This window comes from Ostrea edulis, chromosome 4, assembly GCF_947568905.1.
Source record: "Ostrea edulis chromosome 4, xbOstEdul1.1, whole genome shotgun sequence".
NCBI classification, from domain to species: Eukaryota; Metazoa; Mollusca; class Bivalvia; order Ostreida; family Ostreidae; genus Ostrea; species Ostrea edulis.
Window position 1 is genome coordinate 88,164,973 of NC_079167.1, and position 19,536 is coordinate 88,184,508.

Genomic DNA, 19,536 nt, shown 5'->3' on the forward strand with positions numbered 1-19,536 from the left:
GGTGGGGGGGGAGCGGATCGAGGAGCTGGCCGTAAGCGTCAAGCACAGGCACTAAGCCCTTCGCCGATATTGGTGACGTCTCCATGAGTGAAAAATCCTCGAGAGGGACGATAAACAAGATACAATCAATCAAAACCCATTTTCTGCTTTTATTTTCCATACATGTATACGAGAAACCCGTGCAGTAATACACAGATCATCAACAGACGATGGGCTAAAGTGTCGTGTGTGAAATAATGTAAACAGATGTAAATTATACTTCTTTTGTCAACAATGCCTTCCGGGGGCCTTGATTGGTCAATAAAATATCTTGTATACATATTTCTCAAGTTTGTGAATTGTATGAGATTCGTGCGGAAAATATAATATGAATAAAATTGAATCATTCAAATGTTCTGATACTGCTCAGATACATGTATAGAAAATTACTTATATATATATATATATATATGCATAGCCCCTTCCGCAGGACAGAATCAGAACATACGGCAATTGGTCAGATAAGAAATATTTTTAAAAGGGTTTTCGCTTACTCATTTCCAAACCTTAATTTAGCTATTACTTGTATTAATGCACTAAAAAGAATTACTGCATCCTTTTAATACTATAAGCACAGGGTAAATCAATATTTAAATGAATCCGATTTTGTTCTGCGACACTTTAATGAATTTCAACCTCGTGTATTGTTTCTAGCACTCGGAACTCTTATCTTTCTTTCAGGTAGTTCTGAGAGAGAGAGAGAGAGAGAGAGAGAGAGAGAGAGAGGGTGTATCTCCATTTTTGAAAATGATCATTATTTGTTATTTTGCAATGGAAGTTAAAGATATAATTATATTGGGTGAAATTTTAAAACACGAAACATGAAGCAAAGCCATGTGAAACATATCTATAAACATTTATAAAACATATCTATAAACATTTATAAAATATATCTATAAACATTTATAAAACATATTGAACAAGTTACGAAAGCTCTGCTTTTTTATTCAATGATTCAACAGTAAATAATTTATTGAGAAACGCATATAAAAACAATAAAATATCATGCAAAGCACTATATACACTGCAGTGAACTTTGACAAAGTAAAATCAATGTGGTGAGTTAACGATTTGTTTTTATATAAACATGATTAATATCAAAAGGGTGATAAATGAACATGCATGTGCAATGTAAAACGAAGGTTGTAAAAACATTTCTTTTTTGCCCATTGCTATTAGTCAGCAAATGTAGACACAAAGAATTATACTATATAGTCATGGTTGTCTATCGGTAGACATTGCTAATCACTGTCGTCCAGCTGTAGACATCGCTAATCACTGTCGTCCAGCTGTAGACATCGCTAATCACAGTTGTCTATCGGTAGACATCGCTAATCACTGTCATTGTCTAGCTGTAGAGAATGCTAATCACTGTCATTGTCTAGCTGTAGAGAATGCTAATCACTGTCATTGTCTAGCTGTAGAGAATGCTAATCACTGTCATTGTCTTGCTGTAGGCATTGTTGATCGCGGTCATCGTATTGATGTAGACGCCGTTAATTACTGTCATTATTTTTGCGGTATTCAGTTACAACTTTTGTGTAGTGGTTCGTTCAGGAGTCGGTTGTAGTTACAGTTTCCTCGCTTTCAATAACCCAATCACCATCTAAAACCAGAGCAGAAAGAGATATTTCAAACAGGATATTTATAACATGGCATGCACAAGAATTATATTGCCACTATATGCTCCACATAAAAGGGGGAAATCCCAGAGAAGGGTTAAAAGGCCAATGCTGTTGGACGCGTTTCATATAGATTGTTAGACCTTTCTTGGCACATTGAATTTGACAACGGATTACTCCGTTTACATGATCAAGATATAGGGCTCACGGCGGGTGTGACCGGTCGACAGGGGATGCCTTCTCCTCCTAGGTATCTGATCCCACCTCTGGTATATTCAGGGATCCGTGTTTGCCCAACTGTCTATTTTGTAGTTCTTATGGGATTTATGAGATTGATCACTGTTCATTATCTTCACTTTTCATGGACACCCACGTTCCAACCACAAAAATTATCTTACCCGTATTGTCTGATAAAAGATTGGAGAAATGCGGTACGTTGTCTGTCTCTTCTCCTGGACTCGAGGAACTGGAATCTGAAGTGCACGAGATGTTTGACGATTCGTCAGTCACAGACAGCTGCGAATACGACAAACTTTCGTCATCATCGGTACTTCTGTTTCGCTTTGCAGCGTGTGCCATCAGCTAAAAATTTCAATTTTTATTGAATGATAAATAAATGGAGTTTCTAATCTTTAGATTCCAAGTATTTGATAAAGAGTCCTTAAAAGGTTACCTGGGCGTCTTCTAATGACGTCATCTCCACCGGATCTTCACAATCTGTAAACGTGTCAATTGATGATGTTACCGACATTTGATCTACAGATATACACATTTTTTTTTAAAAATTTTAAAATGTCTTTCATGTTTTTAGCACGTACCATCTTTCTCGGTTGAGTATGGCGCTGGCCTCTTTCTTGGGCTCTGTATGACAATGCATCCGGCCATATGGTGCTGATATGTATAGCAATCGACCTGTCGCTCTGTAACAAAAAATATTAAGCTTATGTGTGTGACCGAAGGTGGAGGGTTTTGTAAGTGTATGTATGAATCTGTAGAACATTTGATCTATAAAAAATACATTACATAGCAAAAATTCAGCAATACTCCTAATAAATATTTTCATGTAAACCTCATTACGATACTGTCACACCTTCACAATCATATCTTTATACTTGACCTTTGTATTAAGGAGAGAGCCTACATAGATTATGCCTATTGCCCGATCCTATTGAGTTTCTCAATAAAATATATTTTAAAATCAAGCTTTGGTTTGTTTGTCTGTTTTTGCTGTAAATTAAAATTCTTTGAGTTTTGATTTTTTAAAAATAATTTCCTGGTCTATCAAATATATACATAAGTATACCGAGCGGATCCAACGGGCAACAACAGACCCTCTCTGTGAACATGTTATTTGATCCAGTTTTATAAGATCCGTGCCTTTACTTACTGGTAAGTAAGGGGGTGTCCTGTTGTGGGGCCGCCGCCTCTTCATCCGATGCGGGCATTGGTTCGTCGATTTCTTGTTTACTTATTAACAATGTCTGATCAACAGAACAATTCTTTATCAATTTTGTTTGAATTAATATATTTATGATTTTAAATAAATCAAAATAGCATTCCAAATCAATAAGAATCGAATCCTACCTCTTTTTCAGGCTCTTCGTCGGTTGCATCATCAAATTTGCAAAGTTTTTTTGATTTTCCTTTGTCTGGTTTCTTTTTATTGTGTTTTCTTTGATGCCCTTAATGAAAGATGCGATTATTTCGTAACGTTGGGGTCAAATTCAAAGTGGTAGATTTGAATTGTGAATTGAGATTCTAAAAATTGTAAATTAAAAAAAATTAAACCCCACCAATAATACTATAAGTCTTATTACCATCTTTTGGTTTTGTTTCCTCCTCCAGCAAAAATTGGTAAACGCGGTACGCATGGGCACCTTTGCTCTCACCCAGGTTTTTCACCTCCATGACGTTTTGCAGGCTGTTCAGGGCGCATCGGAAATTTGCCTTCCATTTTTTGGGGTTTAGATCATTCGGATCCCAACGTCCTAATAAAAAACAAATTTCAGAAATAACTGATTTATTCTTACAAAATCGTAAACAGCGAATGAAATTGAGATTTTTGATTAGCATGTGTTATACAGTGTACATTAATGAGACGAAGGTGAGTCTTCCCTACGTTATCCCATACAAAGTCACCTTTTCATGATGGCATTTCTTCTCCAATTTAGAAATATTCTAAGAAAGATAATTATACACACACGTTATCAATATTATCCAAAAAAAAAGAAAGGATAAGAAATGTTTTCAGGGGAATTTTTTGAAGAAAAAAGAAAGACCATTTCGTTAAAATATGAATAGCGAAATATTTGCTTACAAATGAAGCTTTTCTCACATCTGTATATATTTTGAAATACATGTAGTCAAAATGTCAATTTTAATATATTTCATCTTAATGAATAATACCTTCTTTATATTGTATTATTCGAAAACAAATCCTACAAGTATGAATATTGATTTTCAATTTAATACACACTGTATATTGTTTTTAACAAATAGCGGGTTGCAATTTTAACAATTATTTGTTTATCATTCAATATCTGTTTATTTCCCCCTTGCATTGAATTTTTAAAATGATATTATCATGATTATAGTAAGTAATTTAAATGTTTACTAATATGAGAATTACTATATAGATTTTGAAGACGCAAAACAATTCACATTTTATGACATTGATTTGTTGTTATTGTCGTAATTATGTGTGTTTTATTATTATCATCAATATCTTTGGTTTTGGGGGATGCCAATGTGATGTTTTTTTTAAATTAATTAATTTTAAAGGATATCATAGACCTATATTATTATCAATAAAGTATAAGAAGAAGAAAATGATACGTTTTCGGCAGCTATCTGAACACTCATATTTCCAAACAATAGGCACTTTTTAATAAAATCTTTGAACATTACATTCTTCTACGAAATTAAAATGAGATTATCAGAGACCAGCTGCAAATGTCCTATGTAACGAATGAATTGGCAACCGCTTTTTTTCTAAATATGAATATTGATCCATTATAAGGCGCATCGGTGTTTGATGTCGTCATTTTTGTTCGAGTTTTAAGAGATCGGTAATTGTTTCTATAATAAATAATGTTTTGTAGTACAATAAAATTCAATGAGAAAAGTTCAGAAATACATTGTAGATCAACCATTTTTTGCATTGCGACAGAGAATATACTGAACTTTTTGAAATGTCAATATTTACAGTAAAGATTGAAATCAGACACGTTACCTACATTTCATGCCGACTTTTTCACTGTAGGGCGGATAATTTTTCTACAACTTCATAAACACACGAGTACTTGATGTTTTATTTCACAATGAATAACGATTCCTTGATTTCACAACTTATAGCATACAGGAATAAAAATAGAAGGATCTAGGATTAAAACTATAATTCTTTTTTTAGACATGAAATCATATAGATCTACATAACATAATAAAACTAGAAATTCTATTTATAAAGCATTGGTACAGAACAATACTTATGAATATTTGTAATTTATTAGTAAGTAATAGAATTTCCTCGACAATATTTCTTTAGACACTCAAAATGTAAATAAACTTGTAACGAGTTTTATTTTTCATGTATTTCATATACTTGAATTATTATTATGAAAGGCAGTATATTTGTAAAATTGTATCATAGTATATTTGATTTAGCCTTGTTCATTTATTCAATATTATTTGAAATATTATCATATGAAGTCAAATGAATATCTGATTTCTTATTTTAAGATATTTTCAGTAACCCGGCCGTAATTTAATTATAGAACACCATGGAAAATGATAAATCATTTAAAACAATATTATTCATGTATGTACACTACAAGTAAAAAAAAAAATGTACCATTTTCTATTCCAAATTATTCCTCATTTTTTATTATCTCTCATTCAAGAAAGTTTTGTTTTTATTCTTTTTAAATAAGAATATTTTTTCTTAGCAATTGATGCATCACATGAAAATTATATTGACACCAGTGAATGATATATTTATTATTTATATAGTGCAACGGAAAAAAAAACTTTCCCTTCATTTTATTGAATATTTATGTATACATATAGAATCTATATACAATTTTAAATATCATGGCATCAAATCAGACATAAAAAAACCCCTCAAAACTTGCTTTGTGGCAAATTGAATACAAGTATGAAAGCCTATATTATATATAAAGCACAGCTTCAATCTTTGGTAATATATAGACTCAAGTTCGTTCTATTCAGCATTCAAATTTCAAAATAAGCTCAAATTTAAAATCAAATCACATGAAGATATTGCTGAATCATGAGAATGTTTTGAGGGGTGACAAAGAGGAAGAAAATCAGCCATGCAATTGACATTACCTGTGTGTTGGGCGTATTTCTCGAAGAGGCTGGCATCTTTTGTGGTATTGAACCCGTGTCTGGACCCATGCTTCCAGTTAATTCTAAAGAGATTCTGCGATTTATCGAACCACTCCAAACCTTGCACACCCCCATTGTCCAACATGTCCTGGATCCACGGCCGCATCTTCTGCCTCTCCACCGGACGTTTTTTCGTCATTATTCCGCCTGTCTGTCTAATATTGTCCATTCCCATTGATAGTTTTCCTTGGAAACACAGTAAACACAAATGTCTAGAAATGGAAAAAAAAAAAAAAGATTAATGCAAAACCTACACAATTTTTTTTTAATGAAATAGGCTTTATATCTTATCTGACAATTGTAATAGCCGCTCTTGGAGACTTACTAATGATCGAGACAGTACTATAGTCCGTCCTCCTCAACGCCCGGCACTCACTACTTTGAAGCTATCCGCTGCAGAGTGAGCTGATTTTCAGAAAATTCACAGCCCGACAATTTTGTTTTCGGAAAACGGCAGTTAGTGTTGAGCGGCGCAATGCATTGTGTGATATGTTATGTGTTTACCGAGAACCCACGTGTCAGAAGTATTTAGAATATAGACAAATAAAATTTCTGTATTGGTGTAAAAGGAAAAGACATTTTCTCAAATCTTCAAAATTTTCAGAAAGCAAGATGTGAATTTGCCGCCACGATAAAGAAATGAGGATTTCCCAAAGAATATTAATTGATCGTTTCTTGGTATTGAGTCACGTGACTCCAGATGACTTAGGTCAAATATCTATTTATATCGGGGCTGTTTAAGAATACATTGGTGGATCGGTGTTTACTATGCAGCAGGTCTGATGACTAAATTACTTGATGTCACCAGAGATCTAGATGTTAAACGTATAATTACTGGTGATTTTGTAATGTTGTCGTAAGTATGTAGATGTTAAACGTATAATTACTGGTGATTTTGTAATGTTGTCGTAAGTATGTACATGTAGATGTTAAACGTATAATTACTGGTGATTTTGTAATGTTGTCGTAAGTATGTACATGTAGATGTTAAACGTATAATTACTGGTGATTTTGTAATGTTGTCGTAAGTATGTACATGTAGATGTTAAACGTATAATTACTGGTGATTTTGTAATGTTGTCGTAAGTACGTGTTATGTGTGAGGTGGGGGGATGCGTACGTGGACTTTCTTATTAAATTTGTAAAAAAAAAATACATATATAAATAAATAATTTTTTAAAAAAAATGATGCAAAGACTCCGGTGTAGGGAAACCATTAAAATCAGTGACTGTAATATGGTTCTATTGAAGCCAAAGAGTTATTCAGATTGGACAGGATTTATTCTGTAGGATACCTTTTTGATGTAAAGTTTATTGATGTAGTGGTTCAAATTTTTTTTTTTTTTTTTTTTTTTATAATCCCCCCTCTTCAGATGAACATTCTTTAAAAGGATTATCTCGAAGAAGATCGTGGAACATAATTTCATTAATTGGCCAGATTGGACATTCCCCCCCTCCCCCCCCCCCCCCCCCCCCCCCGAACTAGGATGATATATCCAATCTAATTAAAATTGCAGATCCTCTCTGAACTGAACTGAATTTATTTCTCTTCACAATTACACATATTGTATACAGAGATTTAATACATGATGTATTCTATATAAAAGTGATTGTAATATATCACTAAATGTTTTAAGACATGCGCGAGTATGGACATTGGCAAAATATGCAGTTTTAGATTGGAATAGTCATTGGGTCGGGGAGCATAGTTTATTAATATTTCTTATAAAGGAACACAATTTTCTTAGAAAAGATTGCTTGTTTGAATTCATTATATTTTTTAATATGATGATATTTTTGAGAGGTATTTGTTTCGGTGATAAACATTGTTTTCTTATATCAATCAGAGACTTGCAATTAAACATGTAGCGGAATCCATCATCAACTTCTATTACAATGTCTTAATTGTTTCTCTGGGCTCGTTTCGCCAACGTCCACTTTTGATAGGTAATTGATGATTACAGATTCGAAATAGCATCTTTTCTGGGTAGGATATCCAAATATTTTTCGAATTTTAATTCATCCTTGTACATTCTATAGTTTATAGTTTTTGATAGCGTTTTAATGTCAAAATTTTGTTTTTTGCTTGAATTGATCGAGTAAAATAAGTTTTACTTTTGACTTTAGCCAGTGTGGATTACATGCGTTATTTTGCCAAATGTTTGAAAGTCCGCAATTGTTAAGGATAGTGGAGACCTTCTTAAACCACGCAATCTCTTTCGCGTATTGGTTTGTAACATTATTCACTAGTATTAAACTTTCGCGTATTGGTTTGTAACATTATTCACTGGTATTAAACTTTCGCGTATTGGTTTGTAACATTATTCACTGGTATTAAACTTTCGCGTATTGGTTTGTAACATTATTCACTGGTATTAAACTGATGATAGTAACGATCGTTACTATCATCCCAAGATGGCGGAAGGAAATTCCGGAAAGACCATGTTTACTTATTATATCTATTTGTATTGTTTATTTGCGAATGATATGTAGGCAAGAAATATCATACACTAGCAACAATTACGATCAGGTGTTATTTTATCTTTTATACGGCTCATATGAACAGAAAATTCGTCGTTGAAAAAACAGCGAGGATGATAGTAACGGAAATGAATGATGATAGTAACGTAAAACTTTCGTTATTATCATCCTCGCTGTTTTTTTAACGACGAATCCAGCTCGGGATTGTTATAATTTCAATAATAATTTGCAAGATTTAAGGTGGACTATTTCTATAATTGCATTATTTGAAAATCCCCACACCCCACAGCCGTATAGAATAGAATATGATTTATTTCCAAATTAGGGCCCTCTCGGGCATACAGCATACATGATTGTTAAAATTTCAATGTGCAATGACGATAAAAAGAAAAACAAAACAAGAGTGAAATATGCACTATTAGTATGCGCAATGTTCATACATGAGACATTTGAACATGATAATACTTATTTGTATTATATGTAAGTACCACCGTGTATCCTAATGCAAAACAGTCAGAAATACACATAGGGGAAAATATATATATATAGATGTCTATATATATACATGTACATAACAACACTACATGTAATAATAGTAAAGGTAGTATAAGTACATATGATTAACTCCACTGTAATGCAAAAGATACCACGGGACGGTGCATTGGTACTAGATCAACATGTCATGTTTATAATGAGTGCATATGTGCAATATGGTTTCATATGGTTCACACATAATATACAGTAATACTAGTAGTATGAGCTTAGACAATGTACATAACACGAGACATTACTTGATGTAATATATGTAAGTACCACCGTGTATCCTAATGCAAAACAGTCAGAAATACACACAGGAAGAAAATAATAACAATATATGCAATGACACATAATAATAGTAATAGGCACGTAGTACAAGTACATATGATTGAATGGAATGCAAAAGATACCACGGGACGATGCATTGGTACTAAGTCAACATGTCATGTTTACAGGGAGTGTAAATGTAGTGGAAACCTGCCAAGTTTGGATAGTGTTGCAAAGTTTGAGCTTTTTCTATGAAGACCTAGAATAAATTTACAGAATTTTACATGGAGGTTTTCACATTTTAATTTAGAGTAAAAATCATGTAAGGAGATATCATTGCGATTGAAAAAAGAAGGGCGATTAAAAAATCAAATACATCTAATTGACACTATATTGATAGGTTTCTCAAACCGTTGCACTGGAGAAGGTGTAGGACCTAACGGTTTGAGGAAATATGATTAAGTGCACATTAATTGCTAGAACCGGTCGAAGCTGGAAGTAAATTTCCATGCAGACATGAATTATGAAGGACTGCTCCGAGATTCGATGAAGGCGTCAGTCCAAATATTCAGCCGAGCCGAATCTCAACCGAGATTAGGCCTAGATTACTTGTTATGTAAACGGATATTACACCACCGAGTCCCCCCCCCCCCCCAGCTTAGTTACATGTAGAATAATCTAACTGTGTCTCGGGACAGGCCCGCACCACAGTTAGAACGCCTCCTGTAAATTACGGCGTAATGTAGCAGAAAATTACAGAATCGCTCCAAAAAGAATTTTAAAATCACCAAAGAATAAACGCGTAAATTTGAAGTTAAAATTGAATACAACTAACATCACTGATAGTCTTTAACGCTATAAAAATACGTAAAATAATATTGTAAACTGGACAATTTGAAATGTCACTTTTCTCGATTCAAATTGACTGCCATTTTACCGGAATCTGTTATTTGTGTTCCACTTGTTGTTCGAAAACGAACGCTCAATGAAGAACCGCCCACTATCATATATGGAAAACAGTGAAACGTACCATTCGCAAAGAGCTTGAAGACAAAAAAGAGTACGATGTGCAGTGGACACAGAATTGACCTGTAGAATTGAAAGACGAACAGGCAGAAACAATCTCTGCAGTGCTAAAGGGAAAAGACATCTGTTTGACAGTGCAATCTGGTTAATTTTCTTCATTCAATCCTAATGAAAGCAATTTTCATCAAAAGAAGAATATTAATCCTTCGTATTAATTTAATTCGACTCTGCAATGTTGACTTAACTTATATCTCTTAATTTACAACGTTTATTGGAAACTATAGGCTAAGTTAAACTTCCTGTAAAATAATGGCGTACTGGCGTAGTAAAGATCGCAAAGTAAAGTAAATTTTATTTAAAGTCGGCACTATATACATTCAACAAAATCAAACACAAGCTCTGTAGAGCTTTTTAACCGAATATCACATTCATGCATATCAAAGACACATAGCATGCATGCACACATAACACAGATTAACAAAAAAATACAATTAATATTTTCCGCGGTACGGAGATTAGCGGAAAATAATTGTCTTATATAGATTCGGAAATAAGATCTCCAATGAAATTGGCGTATTAAGTCACATGGTGTGAGTCTATAAGTGTTCGAATAGCACGAAGAATCAGTTCTAGCCCGTCTTCAGAAGAAGACACATCAAACTTAAATAAAAATATAATTGTAATTATATTTTTAGTATTTGTTTCAACACTATCGGGCTAAGGTTTCCAGAGAGTTTTTTCTTTTTCTTTTTGGAAATATAAGTTTTTTTTATCTCTGGTTTTCATCCTGGCCAACAAGTTTTTCATATCAGTAATACAGCATGTTATTTGTTATTCGTATTTGTATTTGCATGTCATAAAACGTGTATGTATTATGCTTATCAAATACATTGTACATATTATATTTTGATAAACTTCCGGCTCCCCGATATGCTTCCTGGGCTAGTCAGCAAATATATTTTGCGTGGTTTTGTGTGTGTGTGTGTGTGTGTGTGTGTGTGTGTGTGTGTGTGTGTGTGTGTGTGTGTGTGTGTGTGTGAGAATAAAGAAGACAACAACAAAACATTTCATGCAAGAATATACAGATACGAAAGCATAAGATTTAGAAGAAGAAATAAAATACTACAAGCAAGAGTAGATGCGTATAAAAATCAACATTTTCCGTAAAAGGCCATATCTCCACATTTGGAAGCTGATTGCTTACGCAATGATTGATTGACTGTATCTTGCTTAACGTCTCGCTCGAGAATTTTTCACACATATGGAGACATCTCTTACAAGTTCCGGTAAAATGGAAGCTGTACACAACGAAATTCAAACTCTTGGGTTTTAGTTCTCTTTTTACGCTAATTAAAATGGAATTAAAGTAATTCCACCCTCCTATGATATCATAAGATTTTGCAAAATCAATGATTTATTTAGATTTATGCATGATAGGAACATAAATTGTTGGAGTCTTTTTCTATAGTTATTGTAAAAAATCTTGTTAAAAATTAAATATTTCAAAAGTCTAAGTTATAGATTAATAATCAATGATACATTTCAAAACATTGAATCCAAGGGCAATAACTGTTTCTATTGATTTCTTTATCAAGTCTATTATGCGACGATTTCCTTTATTTTTTTTACAGACATTTTGTATATTTTCGTGAAGATACAGTTCCACGAAATTGTTATGAATGCTACTATATCCTCATAACAAGTTTGTATGGAATTTTAATAGCAATTTTTTGACGGTGATATATGGTTCTGTTTATGTACGTTTCACATGAGGGCTATTATCCGGTTAATTAGGGACAATCAGGCTTCTAATTTAAAAGTATATTTAATCTGATTCAGAATATTTTTTCCGTAGTTATACAAACGTATAGGTCACTCTTATCCCTTGTAATATAAAGGTTCTTATTATTTATAGATGATCTAAAGAAGTTTTCCATTTTCGTTGATTTTTAAAGAAAAAAATCATGTTTTAGCCCCAAGACCCGTATATGTCCCTACATATTTATGTCAAACAATTTGATGTTCATTTTTACATAATCAAAGGGTTACATACGTTCACAAAACAAATGTCAATGACTACTCTATCAGATCTAAAGAGTTTTTCCAGTTTTCGGTTATTATTTTTACAAATTTCATGTTTTTACCCCAAATCTCGAAAAGATCTCCATGCAAACATTCTTATCTATAGTTAAAGGGTTGCATACTCTCAGAAAATCATTGTTTTCAAAGGTCTCTATTATCTATATGGGATCTGAAGAAATTTTACATTTTCAGTGGTTTTTAAAGAAAAAATCATGTTCACAAATACTCTATTTATGGGTCTGATGGTAGTTTTCTTAAGAATTTGCTTACTTAGTGTACACACAAAGTTAGAATATATTTCCTTTTTTTCTGAATTGAATACTTCATATGTATTTTTTTTTAATGATTTGCATGTTCATGGCTTTTTACTTAGTTCTTGTAGAAATATTGTTTGTGTAATTGTAAAGTTTGATTTGAACATTATTTTATTCATGTATCTAAGATACATTCATAAATAGAATTGGGCACACATGTATAGCTTTTTAACAAAGCTTACCGTCTTTAGGAACAACTTTATCCAGTAAACTGATATAATTGTATGATATGCTTTAAGTTTTTCATATTTCAGATATATTTTCATTAAATGACCACATAATCAAACTTTTCTAAAATGGTAAACTTTATATAAAATCAAATTTTAAAAAACACCTATAATAATACCGTCTTCGATAATAATGAAAATATCAACAAAATGATTGGAAAAAAGGAAAATAAAAGAGAAAAGAAAACTTCAAATTACTCGCCCTTGATTACAGGTGGCGCATGATCCGTTAACGTCAATCGGAACTCCTCGAATGTCTCGCGCACTCAACACAGATCTCGGATGTAATACGATGGCATCCATGAGAGAATTTGATGCATTGTCACAGCAATGCATCAAATTCTCTCATGAATGGTGCCATCGTATTACATCCGAGATCTATGTTGAGTGCGCGAGACATTCGAAGAGTTCCGATTGCCGTTAACGTCCAAGGCGTTTCTAACCTCAAGTTTAAGAGAGCGTCGGAAGATTAGAAAGTTGTTGAATATTTAGTAACGAAGGCGGATTACGGTTCGTAGGACCTCAATGCGCTTAGAGACGAACTTAGAAAACGCAATGCAAGACTCTCTGGGCGGAAAGGAGAGCACGTTGAGAGTTTCAGCTGCAACTGAATTTTCTCAGTCACATCGATTAAATAAAGACAAACGTTTTTCACTATAAACTACTTCGAACGATTATAAAGTTTAGTTCGATAGGAACTGCAAAGTGGTGCAACTGTGTCACAATTTGCACCTTTAAAGGGACTGGTTCACGATTTTAAAAAAAAAATTTTTTTAATTTGATGTGAAACATTAAAAATATAACTCCTTTAATGTTGACAGCCAACATTTTAACCTTCTGAATGCAAGAATAAAGCATTATTTTAGCCTTAAATCGGTGTTAAGTAAACAAAGACTCGAGTCTTTTTATGTAAACAAACCAGTGAAATATCAATGTTGTAATATAAAGCATCTTAATTTTGTATAGTCACAAATTTTAACTTTTAGATGCCACATTTTACCCGAAGAATGCTTGAAATGTGAAAGATATAATAAACTTAGATCGATAACCATTTATTTTGAAAATTTCGTAAACAATAACACAACTCAATCTTTAATTGTTTACAAAACAAATAATGCACACTAAAATGATCTTCTGTTATAATGTACAACCTTAATTTTTATGCGAATTCTTGTGAACACATTAGACAGTAGATTCTGATCAATAAAAGTTTTTACTTATTTTACCAGTTTTATAAAGTTTAAAGACATCATTTTTAAGGCTGGTCAACAGCGAAAACAAATTTATTCTCCATAGTTATACCGGGCAGAGGAATCATGGGGATCCTGTCATTGTATATTGTCATTAATTATTATTGACCGAAGGATCCCTGTAAAATTTGGTCTCTAGCCCCCACTTTTTTAAATTCCATTTTAGATTTTAAGAGAAGACCTTGAAAATTATGTGAAATCTACTCCTAATATGTCCTTTTAAGTTAAACTTCCAAAAGATATGATTTTTTTCGTATATCAAGTGCAAAATGTCATTATTTATTTTCATTACTAGTATTAAACTGTTTTTTATCTGTAGTGTTAGAAGACATGATTATGTATCAATTTTATGTAATGATTGATTTGTGTTGATTATGTTGTGTTGACACCAACAGATAAATTAAGTTTAATTGAATAAATTTTAAGTGCAAAAAGGTTCTCCTTCAATACAGAAATCAAATATACACTTCCCAAAAAAATTATATTACTCCAAATCTCAGGTACGAACCTCTTTAAGTAATATGAAAACAATTTATTATATGGATTGTAATTTATTCCATGCATGATTTCTCAATAAAATCCCAAACAATGGATAAAATTTGTACCGATAATATAATATATTTCAACTGTTCAACATCGTATAAAATTTACAAATCCCTTCGTTTGAGGGTTTTTCTTTAGTAGAAATTTTTATTGTATCAAGTATCCTTAAATGTCCTTATATCCCCGAAATAACCAAAATAATTGTTTTTCTATCCCCGAAATAACCAAAATAAATGTCCCTATATCCCCGAAATAACCAAAATAAATGTTTTTCTATCCCCGATACAACCAAAATGAATGTTCTTATATCCCTGAAATAACCAAAATAAATGTTTTTTTTAATCCCCGAAATAACCAAAATAATAGCTGTCATTTTGGTGTCAAAACTTTTTGTTGTAAAATCGTGATTTATTATTTCAATGACAGAAAAAGGGTTTATAGATTTTATTATTACTGTTTGTGTTATAAAACTTATCCAGAGGCTCTGAAGGAAGCAAAATTACATTATTGTCTTCCAGTACAAAAATTAATTTCTATATAATTTTATATATTCGATGGAACCGAAATCTTGATTATGATAAAGTCTTAAACCTAAGTTTATCAATTATTAGCTCACCTGAGCCGAAGGCTCACGTGAGCTTTTCTGATCAAAATTTGTCCGTTGTCTGTCGTCGGCGTCGTCGTAAACTTTTCACATTTTCATCTTCTTCTCAAGAACCAGTGGGCCAATTATAACCAAACTTGGCCAAAAGCATCCTTGGGTAAAGGGCTTTCAAGTTTGTTCAAATGAAGGGCCATGCCCCCTTCAAAGGGGAGATAATCACAAAAATGCAAAAATAGGGTGGGGTCATTTAAAAATCTTCTCAAGAACCAGGAGCTGAAATTTTCATGAAAGCTTCCTGACATAGTGCAGATTCAAGTTTGTTCAAATCATGGCCCACGGGGGTAGATTGGGGCCATAATAGGGGATCAAAGTTTTACATGAGAATAAATAGAGAAAATCTTTAAAAATCATCTTTTCAAGAACCAATGAGCCAGAAGAGCTGCATGATATTTACATGAAAGCTTCCTGACATAGTGCAGATTCAAGTTTGTAAAAATCATGGCCTCCAGGGGTAGGTTGGGGCCACAATACGGACTAAGGTTTTACATGCAAATATATATGGAAAGTCTTTATAGATATGGGCCAAGGTAATCCAGGTGAGCGATGTGGCCCTTGGGCCTCTTGTTATTGTTAAAGTTACATACCAAACTATCATACTTGTATTGCACGATATTTACATGAAAGCTTCCTGACATAGTGCAGATTCAAGTTTGTAAAAATCATGGCCTCCAGGGGTAGGTTGGGGCCACAATACGGACTAAGGTTTTACATGCAAATATATATGGAAAGTCTTTAGATATGGGCCAAGGTAATCCAGGTGAGCGATGTGGCCCTTGGGCCTCTTGTTATTGTTAAAGTTACATACCAAACTATCATACTTGTAAAGTTTTAAAACAATATATATATACAATGTATATATTTTTTGTTTTAGATATAGAGCTAGTGTTACTTAAAGGGCAGTGACTGTTTTTACACATAAAGGTCTCATATTTTCAAGTACTGACATTTTCAGTATTAGTTATTAGTACAACAAAATTAATTATTCTTAAATGAATACATCATGTGTATTGTAGAGAAGTAATTCGTAATATATAAAGCAATATTGTACATAGCATGTAGTTAACATGGAGGACATGCCCTCTCCCTTATAACCATTAAAAATTGCATAATTGAACTAAAAACATCGCTTATTAATCACTATTATTAATTGATATTGTCTACGCTCATTCTATATTTATATATTTGAAATCAACTTACCATGTCTTAGTTTAAAAATCACATTATAGAGCAATTAAACTTCGACCAGGCATTGTCAAGCGCAAACCAATGATCCGGAAAAAGACTCCGTTGCTGAGCGGTGTAAAATATTGTAGGTTTAGATAAGACGCACTAATAGCTTAAATTAAAATGCTTAAGACGTCCGTTTTTATTTCGTTGTTTACGTAAATTTTAAAGAAATCTGGATTTGTTACACTGTCAATGGAGAGTACTTTATATAACACAAGTGTACGATGATCCTTCCGTTGCCTTACCCCCCCCCCTTTTTTTTATAACCTTACTAACTCAACTCCCAGTGTCAAACAATCAACTCTATTTTCTATTTAATTTTATTCAATATATACATGGAATAACAATGTGTAGACAAAATATAATGAGTATCTCCTCAACTCGCAAACGTTATTGCATTATTATTATTTTTTCATTATTTGGTCCTTGTTAAGGAGGTATGCTACACCAGAGAAATTTGATATGGATGAAAAGTGGAAGATATGTATATTGAGGATATGAAATTGAAAACTTTCAAATTTACTTCATTTAGTCAAAAAATGCAGTTTTAGTAGAAAGCAATTTGAAAAAAAAAATCTAAAACCCCTGCTGGACTCGAACCCGCGATCTACAGTTCAGCAGTCGACGTGCTAACTTACTCAGCTAGACGATGATAATAGAGATGAATAGAGAAATATTGCTGATATTTATATTTTCCTTGATATGGATGAAAAGTGGAAGATATGCATATTGAGGATATGAAATTGAAAACTTTCAAATTTACTTCATTTAGTCAAAAAATGCAGTTTTAGTAGAAAGCAATTTGAAAAAAAAATCTAAAACCCCTGCTGGACTCGAACCCGCGATCTACAGTTCAGCAGTCGACGTGCTAACCTAATCAGCTAGACGATGATAATAGAAATGAATAGAGAAATATTGCCGATATTTATATTTTCCTCCATGTTTTAAAAGGAAGTCAGCCATTATGACGATGTAGAGTACCTCCTTAACTGAATAGTTTCTTTTCAGTCACTCTGTGACAGTCACGTGTTTTTTTATTATTATCACATGGAATGCGGAGCAAGTTGGCAGTTTCTCAGTCACATGACAGCAGGATAAGGTATTGCACAAAACAGAGACCACTTTACATCATCACTCTTAGTCACCAGAAATATTATACATAGATTTATGAAGAATGAATCAGTGTCACGTGGTGGGCGAATACACTCGGAGGGCCTGCGTTGAATGGTCAATCCGACTGACGGATGATAATTGGATTTATCAGTTGTGTTCAAACAGACAAACGGTTCATAGCTGCGCCAAGTCCGATAAGCCAGTGTACTGCTACAAAATATATATTTTATAAAAATCAGCCTTTATTAACGTCCTCTTTATCTGAAGTTCTAAAGATAAATTCCACGCAAGCAATTGATCAACAGGTCCTATTATATTTTTAAAAAATCTTTTAGCACTGAATTAATTTCTGTGCAGGAAGGTGAACTGTTCCTTACCATAAGTTCTCCATTTGTAATCTGTTCACATCGCACTGCTGGAGTATCAGTAATGACCACTTCATTCTCAACATTGTCCAAAATAAAATAGGTTGTGTCACCCTCTTCTGAAAGATACAAATATTCAACATGACAAATAGAGTAATACAATATGTATGTCACATCTCGGTATATCCAAAGGTATGTAATGAATTCTTCAAATTGATATGACTTACCAATAATGGCGTCCACATAAGCGACCTCTTGTGGCACAGGAAATCCACTACCCCACAGGTCCGGAAAATCGTTTTCCGGTGTTTGGACTTCGGATTCCAAGACCATTTGGACCAGCTCTTCATCGGTTATTGTGCTACTGGTGGTGGAGGCGGATTCTGTTAACCGTAAAAATATTAAAGTTCAGATAGGTCTAGCAATGCACTGAAAAAATCAGGTGATAGGATCAGACTGGAGGATCATAGAAATCTGCCGGAAATCTGCAAAGGCTTGAAAATATATTTTATTTTTACAAAAAAAATAAAAATAAATAAATAAATAAAACCTCACCATCATCTCTTGTCCCTGCTGCCGATGGAGATACCTGGGTGAGGGCGTTAAAGAGACTGTTGGTAGAAGGGCTAGAACATGACACATGAATCCTGAGGTCCTTCTCCGAGGGCAAATACTTCTGCAGAGAGGTGAGGTCTACCAAATATGAAATATCGCAATGTAATTACTGATATTGGGCAATGGGGTAAAGGTACGTGTTCTAGATTTTATGCGATGTGTGTTTCCTGTTGAATATTAGTTTAAATATACCTGTGGACTTGCAGATTTTGTTGAAGTCGGGTAGGCGTGTTTCTAGACCGTCCTCGTGCATTGGCTCAATATCTGACGTCATGTCATCCATTCGTTCGGGCGTCTGGTCCTGAAAACGGTAAAAAAAAATAAATCATTGCATAATATGATTCAAATAAACACATACAAAATATATACAGATGTAAGAGGACAAGAATCGGTCGTGATGTTATACATACCCCTAAGGAGGTGGAGTAGTCAGATTCGGACATGATGAAATCCGAGGAAGAATCGTCCTCCTCACCCTCAGAGTCCATCTCGATCATCTTTGCATAAGAGATTCTCTTGGCATTTCTGGCCCTCAGAGTCCTCTTCGTTTTGGTATGAGTAATTTTTGGGACGGAGGTTCGCTCTGAAACATCAACAGACCAAATCAGTATAAACCAATGTCAAGATACATTTCTACAGTATTTCCAATTCATGTGTTGTTGACCTTCACCATCAATCATATTAAACCTAACAAATATTAGATAACGAAGAGGTTTTTATAAAGAATGTGATGTCCGTTGAAGTTGAATTTGATGTT

The 19,536-nt window shown here is 33.3% G+C and overlaps 2 protein-coding genes and 1 long non-coding RNA gene across 7 annotated transcripts in view; all 3 read right to left on the bottom strand.

Annotated features, from left to right (window-relative positions):
* Window positions 1–967: 967 nt before the first annotated feature.
* On the bottom strand, window positions 968–6,761 carry LOC125668241 (interferon regulatory factor 2). Of its 2 annotated transcripts, none has more exons than XM_048902097.2 (9): window positions 6,394–6,761; window positions 6,009–6,280; window positions 3,479–3,649; window positions 3,246–3,343; window positions 3,049–3,142; window positions 2,480–2,581; window positions 2,335–2,378; window positions 2,060–2,243; window positions 968–1,645 (listed from the first exon to the last, which is right to left on the bottom strand). In XM_048902097.2, exons 2-9 carry the CDS (start codon window positions 6,241–6,243, stop codon window positions 1,593–1,595), a joined length of 981 nt encoding a protein of 326 aa, XP_048758054.2. In that variant the 5' UTR covers window positions 6,244–6,280; window positions 6,394–6,761; the 3' UTR covers window positions 968–1,592. The 2 variants fall into 2 exon arrangements, with proteins under 2 accessions (XP_048758054.2, XP_048758053.2); XM_048902096.2 differs by having other exon boundaries at window positions 3,049–3,160.
* Window positions 6,762–8,843: 2,082 nt separating this feature from the next.
* LOC130054422 (uncharacterized) lies at window positions 8,844–16,794 on the bottom strand. Its single transcript, XR_008802737.1, has 2 exons — window positions 16,657–16,794; window positions 8,844–9,612 (listed from the first exon to the last, which is right to left on the bottom strand). It is a non-coding gene; the product is annotated as an uncharacterized LOC130054422 (long non-coding RNA).
* Window positions 16,795–16,992: 198 nt separating this feature from the next.
* LOC125668240 (interferon regulatory factor 1-like) overlaps window positions 16,993–19,536 on the bottom strand; it is a 31,093-nt gene continuing 28,549 nt past the window's right edge. For 2 of the 4 annotated variants that reach the window (XM_048902094.2, XM_048902095.2), the window contains exons 4-9: window positions 19,190–19,362; window positions 18,972–19,080; window positions 18,720–18,857; window positions 18,392–18,547; window positions 18,177–18,283; window positions 16,993–18,009 (exon numbers count right to left, since the gene is read on the bottom strand). In XM_048902094.2, coding sequence (XP_048758051.2) covers window positions 17,974–18,009; window positions 18,177–18,283; window positions 18,392–18,547; window positions 18,720–18,857; window positions 18,972–19,080; window positions 19,190–19,362 — 719 coding nt within the window. In that variant the 3' untranslated portion in view covers window positions 16,993–17,973. Of the gene's footprint in view, window positions 18,284–18,391; window positions 18,548–18,719; window positions 18,858–18,971; window positions 19,081–19,189; window positions 19,363–19,536 lie in introns of all 4 variants that reach the window. The other 2 variants (XM_056164139.1, XM_056164140.1) reach the window with 1 other exon arrangement.